This window comes from Pongo pygmaeus, chromosome 1, assembly GCF_028885625.2.
Source record: "Pongo pygmaeus isolate AG05252 chromosome 1, NHGRI_mPonPyg2-v2.0_pri, whole genome shotgun sequence".
Taxonomy (NCBI): Eukaryota; Metazoa; Chordata; class Mammalia; order Primates; family Hominidae; genus Pongo; species Pongo pygmaeus.
The window spans coordinates 211119065-211133239 of NC_072373.2; the positions used below are offsets into that span (position 1 = coordinate 211119065).

General features: G+C 52.2%; 1 protein-coding gene across 15 annotated transcripts in view; it reads left to right on the top strand.

Moving 5' to 3' along the window:
* The window catches only part of TMCO4 (transmembrane and coiled-coil domains 4), a 121510-nt gene extending 107917 nt beyond the window's left edge, over positions 1-13593 (top strand). For all 15 annotated transcript variants that reach the window (XM_054503367.2, XM_054503403.2, XM_063667729.1 and 12 more), the window contains 2 exons: positions 1110-1227; positions 12362-13593. In XM_054503367.2, coding sequence (XP_054359342.1) covers positions 1110-1227; positions 12362-12766 — 523 coding nt within the window. In that variant the 3' untranslated portion in view covers positions 12767-13593. The remainder of the gene's footprint in view (positions 1-1109; positions 1228-12361) is intronic.
* Positions 13594-14175: the final 582 nt, after the last annotated feature.

Genomic DNA, 14175 nt, shown 5'->3' on the forward strand with positions numbered 1-14175 from the left:
TGGGGGACTTGCCTGTGGTCACACAGCAGGGCACATAGACAGGGCCACCAGGATTCCAGCCCCGGCCTCCTATCTCTCAGCCATTCTTACCCCCCTACAGTGAGGGAGGGCCCTTCTTTCAGATCAAGAAGTATGCAAAAATAACGCCATGTATTTGGTCCACATAAAAGACAGCAGGATGGGCTGAGTTGGATCCGAGCCTGGGGTGCAGAGGGGAAAACAGAAGCTTGCCTGTGCACAGACTTGCTGGGCAGCAAGGCCCAAGGGCATGGCTCTGGGATGGCCCAGCTGCATCCCAGGACAGTTCAAGGGTTTGCAAGGGAAGGCTGCCTCAAGGGGCCCCTCAGACCATCTCCTCTGTAGACAGTGCTCATTGCATCTGAAGCAATGGGCAGCAGAGGGTCCAAGGTCATTTCTTCTGGATAGTGTAGGGGCAGTGTTTGGCTGGGACCAGGTTCACGGAGTGGGGTCACAGCACCCCTGAAAGTAGAGGAATGTTCCTGGCACTGTGACTGCCTGGACAACCACCCTCGCCTCCTCTGCTGCCTGAGGGCAGGGAGGACCTGCAGCCTGGGCTGAGCCTGTCCTGGGAAGGCCAAGCTGGTCCCTCCAACTCACAGATAGGTCACCTAGACCCCAGAGCTCCTCCCCTCCTCACAGGTGGACCTTCTCTGCTTTTCTTTTTCCAGGGAGCCCTGGACAAGCCACCTTTCCCGAGCTGGGAGTAGCTCTCCTGAGTCACATGGTGACTTTTTGAGAACTTTATCCAGATTCCTCATTCATTCATTCATTCAGCAGATATTCCTGTATTGCATGCCAGACACTGTTCTTAGCTCTGGAGACCCAGCTGGGAACAAAGCAGACAGCCTTCATGGAGCTACCTGGTGCTTGTGCATAGCCCTGTGCACCATGCCTGGCACCCAGGCCAGGCTCCAAAAGCATCAGCTGTGGCTGCTTCATCTTGCATCTCCACCGTGCAATCAGGGGCCCTGTTTTCCCACAGAAGCTCCATTCCCACCTGGCTTCCCCAGGAGGCAGCCTGGCCCGTCCTGTCCTCGGGCTGTCCGAGGCTGGTGCTAACGTTCACACGCTTCTCTACCCTCCCACAGGGGAGACTGGCTGCTGAGTTTCGTGTACCGCACGTCCTCGGTGCAGCTCCGCGTCGCCGGCCTACAGCCCGTGCTGCTGCAGGACAGGAGGGTGGAGAACGTGGACCTGACCTCTGTGGTGAGTGTTGGCCTGTTCCTCCTGGGGCTTTGCGTTTGCTTAGTTGCTCCAGCCCAGCCACCCCTGTCCCCTGGAGACAGTGGCCCCAGCCTTTTCCACGCCACAGGAGAAAGATCATAAGAATTTATTTGGAGCAGGTGCAGTGGGTCATGCCTGTAATCCCGGCACTTTGGGAGGCCCAGGAGGGCAGATCCCTTGAGCCCAGAAATTCAAGACCAGCCTGGGCAACATGGCAAAAACCCTATCTCTATAAAAAGTTTTTAAATTAGCTGGGCGTGGTGGTGCGTGCCTGTAGTCCCAGCTTCTCGGGAGGCTGAGGTGGGAGGATCACTTGAGCCTAGGAGATTGAGGCTACAGTGAGCCGTGATCATGCCATTGCATTGCAGCCTGGGTATCAGAGCATAACCCTGTCTCTAAAAAGCAAAAACACACACAGATATACAACTAGCAATTAACAGGACCAGGATTGGATTTGAACTCCAGAACCCTCACTCTTGCTCCTGTATTACTGCCGTTCCCCACTCCTGAGTACCCCCCACCCAGGGATCCCCAGCAGCCCCATCTCTGCTCACTAGTCAGGACTGTATGTTTCTGCGAGAAGCAGCTGGAACAAGCAGGGGACACAGGTGGAGGGCTTTACGCTAGACCAAAAGCAGAAGCACCTGTCTGCCAGGCTGTGGAAAGATGGGATACAGAGCGGGACATCTGGGGAATCTTTAAAATGCAGAGCCCAGCGCCCCACTGCCCAAAACTTCTACATCAGTCTCTAGGGGCAGAGCCATGAGTCCACATTTTAAACATACTCCTAAGGGTTCCCATGCAGCTAAAACTAGGCTGGAGTCAGAAAGAATTCTTGCAGTGAATGGGGTGGGAGGGCACCTGCTGGGCAGCCACACAAACCCAACTTGAATTTCTTTTCTTTTTCTTTTTTTTTTTTTTGTTTGAGATGGAGTCTCACTCTGTTGCCCAGTCTGGAGTGCAATGGTGTGATCTCAGCTCACTGCAACCTCCGCCTCCCCGGTTCAAGCCATTCTCCTGCCTCAGTGTCCCGAGTAGCTGGGATTACAGGCGCCTGCCACTATGCCTGGCTAATTTTTGTATTTTTAGTAGAGATGGGGTTCCACCATGTTATTCAGGCTAGTCTTGAACTCCTGACCTCAGGTGATCTGCCTGCCTCAGCCTCCCAAAGTGCTGGGATTATAGTCATGAGCCACCATGCCTGGCCTGGCCTTTTTTTTTTTTTTTTTTTTTTTTTTACATGGGGTCTCGCTCAGGCTGGAGTGCAGTGGCACAATCTCGGCTCACTGTACCCTCTGCTTCCCAGGCTCTAGTGATCCTCCTGCCCCAGCCTCCTGAGTAGCTGAGACCACAGGTGTGCACCACCACATCTAGCTAATTTTTTTGTAGTTTTGGTAGAAACGAGATTTCACCATGTTGCCCAGGCTGGTTTTGAACTCCTGAGCTCAAGCAATCCACCCACCTTGGCCTCCCAGAGTGCTGGGATTACAGGCATAAGCCACCGCGCCCAACCAACTTCAGTTTTTTTAGACTTGAAAGAACCTCGTTCATCTACCACATGCTATCCTAGGGAATTAATAGTTTCCCATGTGGACACTCACTCTATGCCTGGCTCCGCCCTAATCCTATTTATTTATTTATATTTTTGTGATGGAGTTTCACTCTTGTCGCCCAGGTTGGAGTGCAATGGCGCGATCTCGGCTCACTGCAACCTCCGCCTCCCGGGTTCAAGCAATTCTCCTGCCTCAGCCTCCCGAACAGCTGGGATTACAGGCACCTGCCACCATGTCCAGCTAATTCTTTTGTTTTGTTTTGTTTTGTTTTTGTACTTTTAATAGAGATAGGGTTTCGCCATGTTGGTCAGGCTGTTCTCAAACTCCTGACCTCAGGTGATCCACCTGCCTTGGCCTTCCAAAGTGCTGGGATTATAGGCATGAGCCACCACGCCCAGCCTGCCCTAAGCCTTTTACAGACATTACTGTCCCCATTGTACAGACAAGGTCACTGAGGCTTATAGACGTTCCAGGGTCACACTGCTGAAACATGGCAAAGCAGGACTCAAACCCAGGTCTGAAGCCAATAGATGTAGCCCCAGCCCAGGTAGATATGAGAAACAGTGGGAGAGGTGCTCCATAGTGGGAGGCGGGGAGGGGAGGAATAAGGAATAAGCTGTAACTACAAGCACAAGCCAACTTCAGCAATCAGGGGACCCTGAGAACAAAATCTTTAGTTTCTAGTTATTATGCTGTTGGCTGCCATTTATCAAGTGCCAAGTGCTTCCCACATGTAACCCAGTGTATTAGTCCATTGTCACGCTGCTGATAAAGACTGGGTAATTTATAAAGAAAAAGAAGTTTAATGGACTCAATTTCACATGGCTGGGGAGGCCTCACAATCATGGCGGAAGGTGAAAGGCACGTCTTACATGGCGGCAGGCAAGGGAGAGAATGAGAGCCAGGTGAAAGGGGTTTCCCCTTATAAAACCATCAGCTCTCAGAGACGTATTCACTACCATGAGAACAGGTTGGGGGAAACCACCCCCGTGATTCAGTTATCTCCCACTGGGTCCCTCCCACAACACATGGGATTTATGGGAGTACAATTCAAGATGAGATTCGGGTGGGGACGCAGTTAAACCATATCACCCAGTTTCCACTAATGGTCATTTGAGCAGCTCCTTCCTGCAGGCAGACTAGACTCCTTTCTGGGCATCTAAAAATCCCCAGACTTGAGGGGCACTCTGGCTTCCCCATTCAGCATCAGCAGCTGCCTGTTCTGACATTCTACCACTGTGTCTCAATGGCCGATGAAGCTAGGCCCTGGATCCACCCCTGGCACCGTAGTGTGGCTCACACTGGGCTGCATGTTTTTTGAGACTTGACTGAGCATTTGATAACATGGGGGAATTCTTGCACAAAAAAATCACCAGGTGCCACTGTCCATGAAGTCTGTCAGCCATGTCCCTGCCCAAAGGTCACCCAGGCCTCTCACCCGGCCTGACACCAGGTTGCTGGGGTCAGTTCATTCTCACTTCTATCTTCACCCCTAAACTCCCAGGGCCCTAAGACACAATTCCTAACCCACCAGAGGATCACAAATGAAGCCACCCTGTGCCTTCCTAACTGGGAGCTTTGGGGGCTGGGGTAGATTAAGAGTCATTTCTAGACTCATCCATTTATGAAACTGGTTGCTCCTAGTTAAAGAGCCTTCACAGGGGCCAGGCGCAGTGGCTCACGCCTGTAATCCCAGCACTTTGGGAGGCCGAGGCGGGCAGATCACGAGGTCAGGAGATCGAGACCATCCTGGCTAACACGGTGAAACCCCGTCTCTACTAAAAATACAAAAAATTAGCTGGGCATGGTGGCGGGTGCCTGTAGTCCCAGCTACACAGGAGGCTGAGGCAGGAGAATGGCATGAACCCAGCAGGCGGAGCTTGCAGTGAGCTGAGATGGTGCCACTACACTCCAGCCTGGGTGACAGAGCGAGACTGTGTTTCAAAAAAAGAAAAAAAGGAATCTTCACAGATAGACTTGGCTCATATTCTGTAAACCTCACAACTCCCTAGAGGAGGTATTAAGCATCCCCAGATCACAGATTGGGAAACTGAGACCTGGGAGCATGGAGTCATAGCCAGAGTTGTAGGTCTGGACTCTGAACCCAGGTTGGAAGCTGTGCTGCCCACTTCCCTGTGGGAATGAGGTAAACTGAGTCACAAGACCAGCAAACCACAGTAACAGGAATTTTCTCTCGGCCCTTTTGCCACACTTGCAGCAGGGGTGCCCCGTCTGCTGAGTCCGCCACACTTGCAGCAGGAGTGCCCCGTCTGCTGAGTCCGCCACACTTGCAGCAGGGGTGCCCCGTCTGCTGAGTCCGCCACACTTGCAGCAGGGGTGCCCCGTCTGCTGAGTCCGCCACACTCAGCCCCTTGCAGGAAGAAGCACATGAACAAGCGAGTGCGGGGTCTGGCTGACCTCTCCAAATGCTGACACAGGAGCAAGCTCCATGCAGGGCCTGTGGCCAGACCAGGCATGTTGCCTCAAGGGGAACGTGGCAGCACCCAGGCAGGGATACCCGTGACCCTGAAGCCCCAGAGGGGGCGTTAGTGTGCTAATTAGCAGTTTTAGTTCTGCCATCGACAGCCCAATGGACGGTGGTGTGTTAACAGCTCAGTCGGCCCCTGGCCCCATCACGTAGGGCAGCTGCCCTCCATTGGTGAGGGCAAAAGGCCAGTGTGACAGCCTTTCAGGGTACTCACACTCGGTGGGTCCTGAGCTCTTGTCCAGCATCCAAGAAGAATGAGGACATGCTGACAATTGAAGAGTGAGCAAGGTGGGGAGTTTTATTGAGTGATGAAACAGCTTTCCACAGAGAGAGGATGTCGGGGTGGTTCCCCTACCCAAAGGCAGGAAAGCTCCCACAATGTGGCTGAGTCTGGGGCTTTTATGGGCTCAGAATAGGGGAAGGGTGGGCAAACAGGAACAGAAGTTGTCACTCTGGGTCGCGGGTTTCATCTGGGACCAGCAGTCCGGTCTTTCAGCCTTCGGGCTGTTTTTTTGGTTTGAAGGTGGGGTTTCACCCGGGACCCACCCCTGTCTGCCTAGGCATTTGGCTGCCTCCTGTCACTATCAACAGGACTCAGAGCTGATGCCTTCTGACCCGTGTCCAAGGCTCTCTGTCCTATTCAAGGTGCCTGCACCCTGAATGGAGTGAAAGGGAGCAGGGACTTTGTGCCTCAGCACCCCAGGAGTCTCCCTTTGCCAGAAGAATCAGAGATAAAAAGCATCTGCTGAAGAAAGTAGCTTTTAATGTGGCATAAGCCCTCACAAGATCTGATTTCTACTGGGAATGGGATATGGTAGGAAGAGCACAGCCTTTGGCACCAGAGAGGCATGGCTTAGAATCCTGGCGCTGCCACTGGTTTACTGGCTGTGTGACCTTGGGCCAGTTACTTAACCTCTCTGTGTCTCAGTGTCCTCATCTAGGAAATGGTGGAAATGCCTAACTTCCAGGGCAGCGCATGTAAGATGCTTGGTGCATAGTAGGCCCTCCTTTAATCCTAGTCCCTCCTGGCCTGCCCCTGCCACCACCCCAGGTTTTTTGCCTCTGGGACCAGCAGTTTTGGAGACTCCGCTCCCTCCTCAGACTGTCTTCGTGGCAGCTTCCCAGCTCCTGCCTAATAATAATTCTTTATCACATTAGGAGTACATCACAAAAAACAGTGCTTTCCTCTTCTGGGTAATTAGAGGTAATTAGCACTGCCTTTGTGCTGGCCTCCTGTTTTCCTTGAAAACGCTTTGCTAGAGAAGTTGCTGGCAAGGGAGGTTTCATTACTGCTGTTGGGGAAATGCTGGCCACCCTCTGCTCCCAACAGAGACCCACAGGACCTGTCTTCTCCCTGCTGGACCAACCACGCAGCAGGGCCCTTTGTGATCATCCCACTGGGCTGGGCCTGTCGCAGGCAGGGCGCATCTCTGGGGTGAATGAAGCTGCACTCCTGCCCCTCAGTCTCTCCTCACAGGGACAGGGTTACAGTGGATGGGGGATTTGCCACCCCAGGGACCAACTCATGAGGCTTCTGGGGTGCAGAGATCCAACCCACGGCAAGACTCAGCGGAAATGCCAGGTGGCCTAGAACTTAGCAAAAGGCTTGGCACAAAGTAGATACTTGATAATAACCACAGTAGCCAACAACTCACATGTTTTACGGGGATAAGTCATTTGATCCTCATAGAGGTCCTGCATAGTGGTAGTAACCCGTTGTACAGATGTGAAAACTGAGGCTGCAGGCGGTGCCACGGCACGTGAGTGGTAGAGCCGGATGAACCTGGGCTCTTCACCACTGCCTCGGTACTGCTTGCATTCACACATCTCTGTAGCTTCCGGTAGTGGCCTCTAACCCTGTGCCAATAAGCCTGTTACATGTATTATCTCATCAAAGCCACACAGCCAGCCCACGTGGTATAGGTCTCTTTATTAGCCTCATTTTATGCATGAGGAAATTGAGGTCCAAGAAGTGAAAGAACCCAAAGGGGCCTGATGGGCTTGGAAGGAGTCACTGGGGCAGGCAGAGGTGGGTGATGGCAGCCTCTGTTTGGGTAAGTTGGGGTGTCTTTTGAGGCAGGAAACAGGAAGGGCTGGGCCGCATTTGTACCTGCGGGGATCTGGTCCCCACCGAGCCCCCACGATGCGCAGGGCTGGCTGTGGGGCACAGAGGTGAGTGAGAAGTGGTCTCTGCTCCCCTGCGCTCACAGTTTATCAAGGAACGCAACCTCATGAGCATGTGACAATGACGGGTTATGAGTGCAGTCACAGGGTGTCCACAGAGGCCCCTGCCAGCCCGGGAAGCCACGGAAGTCTTCTGCACGTCAGTCACATCCAGCATGTATCCAGGCGGCTGGCAGATTCAATCAAGACAGCCTGGGAGATGTTCAGGGGCTGAATCTTCACCTAGTATTGGCTACACCAGAACTTTCTGGTGCTGAGAAGAGGCTCTTTCCCAACCCGCCTCACCCCTCTTCTCTCATCTCTCCAGCTAACTATAAAACCAGAGCTCTGCCCAGCAGCTGCTCCCCTGGGTCTTTGCAGAGGGGTGGCTCAGGGACTAGGGTTGCCTGAGACCCAGACCAACTTGTAGTCGAGGAGGGCCAGAGCTGTGTGTTCTAGGACAGCACTCAGTGGAATTTCCATCTGGTATCAGCTGCAGCCAGTGGGTACAAACACCTCGCTTCCTTCCTGGCCTGTTTCTACCCAGCACTGGCACCAGCCATCTACAACATTAAAAAGGTATAGGGAGTCAGTTATCACTTGTCCCTGTGGGTCTGAAGTTTCTGCTGGCTGGAATTCAGACGTGATGGCTGGAGCTTGAGCAGCCATCTTGGGCTCCCAAATGGATCAGCCGAGCTAACTCCCTACTCTCCATCCCCAACTTCTAGGAAACTAAGGTAAGGGAACTCATATTTACAGAGTAGCTCCTGGGGTGCCAGGCACTGTGCTTCATGGTTTGTATTATTTCTTCCCAGCAACTCCTTTAGGTAGGTATCACTGACTCAAATTGCATAATGTCTCTTTAAAAGTGTTTGGGGCAGGGCATGGTGGCTCATGCCTATAGTCTCAGCAATTTAGGAGGCTGAAGCAGGAGGATCTCTTGAGCCCAGGAGTTTGAGTCCAGCCTGGACAACATAAGAAGTCCCCATCTCTACATTTAAAATTTAAAAGGCCAGGTGCGGTGGCTCATGCCTGTAATCCCAGCACTTTGGAAGGCCAAGGAAGGCAGATCACCTGAGGTTGGGAGTCCGAGACCAGCCTGGCCAACATGGTGAAATACCGTCTCTACTAAAAATACAAAAATTAGCCGGGCGTGGTGGTGCACATCTGTAATCCCAGCTACTTGGGAGGCTGAGGCACGAAAATAGCTTGCACCTGGAAGGCAGAGGTTGCAGTGAGCCAAGATCATGCCATTGCATTCCAGCCTGGGTGACAAGACTCCATCTCAAAAAAAAAATTTAAGAAAAACAAAAAGTGTTTTGGATCATGTAGGAACATAATATCAAAAGCTGGCATTCTCTGAGTTCCTGTGAAGTGCCAGGCCCTTGAACTCCTCACAGCAATCATTCAAGGTCATGACTCCATTTTACAGATGGGGAAGCTGTGGTTCAGGAAATTGTGAGGACTGGCCCAGTTACTGGTAAGAGACAGAGCCAAGGCTGGTACCCCAGCTTTTCAGAGAGTCCAAACTTAGGTTCCTTCTCAGGCCCTGCAGCCACTAAACATGTGTCCTGCTGCAGAGGGGCACTGGCTGTGCCTTGATAGCCACCCTGAGCCCAGGGCCCTGAAAACCACTTAGATGTGTGAATACACGTGTGTATATTTTCCCTGGAATCTGTTTAAAAGCATTCGTGAGGAAAGGAACAAGAGGTGGGCAGATTCTAATGGTGAGAAAATAACAAAACTGTACAGGGAATTGTCTTTTCGTGATTTGAAAAATCATTTGAATAACGCAGTGTGATTTGCGATTCAAATGGAAATGCAGATGTTACCAGCAGTGTCTTTGTGCTGTTTTCTGAGATTCCCAACAACAGCCTCCCTGGTGTTTTTCCTGTCCTTTTTTTAAAAGAAAGCCTTCCCCTTCCGCCTTAAAGGAAAATCCGGTCTCGTGCGCATCTTTGGCACTAAAGCAGGCCCCCTCGACTGGCTGGGGAGAACGTGAGGCTCCATCTCAGGGGCAGATCCAGGCTGAGCAGCTTCTGCAGGCAGCATCTCAGGCTCAGCACCAGACTTTGCTGTTCATACACTGTGTGTCATTAAGCAAACCGCCACCACTCTCTGGGCTTTGCTGCCCTTCTCTGTAAAGTGAGGATGATTTTTAACCTTCCTTCCTTCCCCAGCTGATTTTCTCTGAAGAGAACAGGCTTTAGAAACAGGCCTGGATGGCCGGGCGCAGTGGCTCACGCCTGTAATCCCAGCACTTTGGGAGGCTGAGGCGGGCAGATCACGAGGTCAGGAGATCAAGACCATCCTGACTAACATGGTGAAACCCTGTCTCTACTAAAAATACAAAAAAAATTAGCCAGGCGTGGTAGGGGGAACCGTGGCGGGTGCCTGTAGTCCCTGCTACTCGGGAGGCTGAGACAGGAGAATGGCATGAACCCAGGAGGCAGAGCTTGCAGTGAGCCAAGATCGCACTATTGCACTCCAGCCTGGGCGACAGAGCGAGACTCTGTCTCAAAAAAAAAAAAAAAAAGAAACAGGCCTGGATTCAAATCCCAGCCCTGCCATGTTCTAGCTGTGTGACCTTGGGTAAGTCACTTTACCTCCCTGTGGCTTGGTTTCATCTACAGTGAGCAGCCGACACCTAGCAAAGGAGTATATCCAAGAAGCTTATTTGCTGCAATGTATTAAGGACCTACTACGTGTCAGGCATTGTCCATTATTACAACTAGGCATCAGGCATTTCAATCACACCCCTACTTGTCGCTCACCGACACATCCCAACACAAAAATGGGATGAACGTATGACTCTGATGAAGGGGGTGGCCACTTCTGAGTTCTTGGCCTTTGTCTTAGTTAAGATACAGGCCCATATAACAGAGGCCGTGCTAATGTTTTGTGTGTTTTGTTTGTTTGTTTGTTCTGGAGACAGGGTCTTGCTCTGTCGCCCAAACTGGAGTGCAGCGGCATAATCAGGGCTCACTGCAGCCTCAACCTCCCAGGCTCAAGCCATCCTCCCACCCCAGCCTACCTAGTCACTGGAATTACAGGCACATGCCACCATGCCCAGCTAATTTTTGTATTTTTTTGTAGAGACAGGGTTTCCCCATGTTGCCCAGGCTGGTCTCAAACTCCTGGGCTCAAGTGATTTTCCCACCTTGGCCTCCCAAAGTGCTGGGATTATAGAGATGAGCCACCGTGCCTGGCCTAACTGTCTTAAATACACTAGGGTTGATTCTGTCACATAAAAGAAATCAGAATAGGCCATTTAGGGCTGATGTGCCACTCCACAGTCTTCAAGGACCAAATTTCCCTCTTGCTGCTTGTTCTGCCTTCCTTAGTGGGCTGACTCATGGCCCAAGATGGCTGCTCAAGCTCTGGCCATCTTGTCTGAATTCCAGCCAGCAGAAAAGAGGACATGAGGGAAGAAGAGCACTCCTCCTCTTAAACAGAATTCCAAGGAACACCACATCACACTACTGCTTCGACTCATGGGCCAAAACTAGTCACAGTGCTATTCCTAGCTGCAAGGAAGCCTGGGGAGTGTGCCCAGCTGTAAATGTGAGTCCTTGTGACTAAAGAATAAATGGGAGAGTGAGTTGTAGCCAGCACCTTGCAGTCTATGCCATAGCTTTCTTTCCAATTTGAGGACTTTTCCAGGGAAAATCCTCACAGCCAACCTCTAGTGAAACTACCCTTGTGTTCCCCTTTTTACAGCGGAGGAAATTGAGAGCCAGAGGGGTAGAGGGGTAGAGGGGCCTGACCAAGATGTCACAACTAGTGAGCAGCAGAGCCCTTCTGGAGTAGCCTAGAGCTGCAGGCATCAGCTGGGCACAGTGCCTCAGGCCTGTAATCCCAGCACTTTGGGAGGCTGAGACAGCAGGATTTCTTGAGGCCAAGAATTCAAGACCTGGGCAACATAGGAGACCCCATCTCTACAAAACATTTAAAAATTAGCCAGGCATGGTAGCATGCACGTGTAATCCCAGCTACTCAGGAGGCTGAGGTGGGAGGCTCACTAGAGCCCAGGAGGTCAAGGCTGCAGTGAGCTATGGTTATACCACTGCACTCCAGCCTGGACGAGAGAGAGAGAACCCATCTCTCTCTCTCTCTCTCTCTCACTCTGTCTCTCTGTTTTCATTTTTCTTTTTTCTCATGCTATTTTAACGAAAAGCCCATCCCTTAAAAAAAAAAAAAAAAAAAAAGCTGCCGAGCACAGTGGCTCACGCCTGTAATCCCAACACTTTGGGAGGCTAAGGCCAGTGGATCACTTGAGGCCAGGAGTTCGAGACCAGCCTGGCCAATATGGTGAAACCCCTTCTCTACTAAAGATACAAAAAATTACTGGCATGGTGGCACAAGCCTATAATCCCAGCTACTCAGGAGGCTGAGGCAAGAAGATCACTTGTACCTGGGAGGTGGAGGTTGCAGTGAGCCAAGATTGCACCACGGCACTCCAGCCTGGGCAAGACCCTGTCTCAAAAAAAAAAAAAAAAAAAAAAAAATGCTTCAGACAAAGAACGAGAGCTTCTACTACACCTTTCTGTCTATCAGGATATTCCTTCCTGCCCCCAAAGGATCCAGATTTTTTAGAGAAACATCCTTCATCTTTATTTAACAAATTCTAGAACAGCTTTGAACATAGAGCCTTCCCACCCACTCTGGATTTGAGAGCCACTGAGGGCTGGAGTTATGGGTTCGGTGATTGGTTGGCTGTGGATGCTCAGGGCAAGGCTGAGGCCCAGAAGTTTGGCCGGAGGTCCCTGGGGAGGGCTGGAGTCATGGGTTCGGTGATTGGTTGGCTGTGGATGCTCAGGGCAAGGCTGAGGCCCAGAAGTTTGGCCGGAGGTCCCTGGGGAAGGCTGGACTCTGCACACCCACCGTGGTGCTCACTCACTGTCTCCTGCAGGTCAGCGGCCACCTGGACTATGCCAAGCAGATGGATGCCATCCTGAAGGCCGTGGGCATCCACACCAAGCCAGGCTGGGACGAGAAGGGGCTCTTGCTGGCCCCAGGCTGCCTGCCCTCGGAGGAGCCTCGCCAGGCAGCAGCCGCTGCCTCATCAGGCGAGACCCCCCACCAGGTTGGGCAAACCCAGGGTCCCACATCCGAAGACACCTCCAAATCGGCCATGTCCACAGACCACAGCCAAGCCCAGGTGCCGGTAGGGCTGGACCAATCTGAAGGGGCCTCCCTTCCTGCTGCTGCCAGCCCTGAAAGGCCCCCCATCTGCAGCCATGGCATGGACCCCAACCCACTGGGCTGCCCTGATTGTGCCTGCAAGACCCAGGGCCCCAGCACGGGGCTGGACTGACCACAGCAGGGGACCTGAGCCATCTTCCCCAATCTCCATATGCAGCTCTCTCTTATACCCTCGGGTTCCTCCCAGGAGCTCTGGAGGTGCAGGATTTCCACAGGTCTCTTTCCTAAATTGAAGGAATTGGAACTGAAAGGGAAAGGAAATGGAAGGAAGGGGAATTTGGAAGACAGAACACGCCCACCCTTGGGAAGCTGCCTGTCCCCAGAGGAGCCCCACCAGGGAGCAGCCACCCCCTCATCAGAGACCTGCAGAGTCAACCAAGCACAGGTTAGAGTCCACCAAGCACAGGTTAGAGTCCCAGGACTGGAAACTAACTGTGGGCTTTCTGTACTTCTTCTCATGGCTTTGGAGTCTGGCTGTCCATCAGGAGGTCCCGAGGGCTCTCTGGGGCCTGAGGCTCCCACACCAGCTCTCCCCTGGCCTCAATAAAACCAGGTGCATGCTTGCTCTTCCATCCACGCTCCAGGGCTGCCCACCAGCTGACAGGCACCATCAACTGGCAGCAACAGAGCAGGCGCAGGTACAAAGAGGGCAGCTCACTCCTGCTCTTAGGAGATCCAATCAGGTCTGCCCTGTACAGCCATGTAGGCTGTGCACTGCACACCTCCAGGGACATGAGTCACACAGACACAATGTGAGTGTGCTCCCCCATCATGCAACAACTGGACACAACTAACAGAGCATGGTGAATACATGCTGAATTGCATTCAGTATGGCTGTGAACTAGGCCTGGGGACAAGAATAAATTTTACATGGAAAGAATTTCCTATAGCAGGAACAGAGGGGATAACAACAGCAATAAATAATAAGAAGAAGAAGAAGCTACTACTTCTTGAGCATGTACCACATACCAAGTGGTTGCCTGGGTTGTGTCAGTTGGCATTCACAGCAATCCTATGAGGTAGGGACTATTATTATCTTCATTTTATATTTGGGGAAACTGAGGCTCAGAGAGATCAGGTAACCTGCTGAAGGCCGAACAGCTGGTTAATGATGGAGCCAAGTTCCAGGCCCCTGTATGTCAGACTCCAATGCCCAAGTCCCAAGCCACTGGGTCAGCATCCGTGAGAGCCTTCCTCTTTGTTCCTCCCACAGTCCCTGAATGGCAGGGCCAGAGATAATGCACCCTTGTTGTGCAGATGGAGAAATCAAGGCCCAGGCAGAGGAAGGATTGACAAGCTCTGGGGGAGGTGGGAGGAGGGCAGCAGAAATTAGAGTTGTAGAACATAGGAGCCAGATGCCTGCTCAGGTGCATGTGTATTCATTTGTATTCATTTGTTCATTCAACACACATTTATGGCTCACGCCTGTAATCTCAGCACTTTGGGAGGCCAAAGTGGGAGGATTGCTTGAGGCCAGGAGTTGGAGATCTGCCTGGGCAACATAGCGAGACCCAGTCTCAA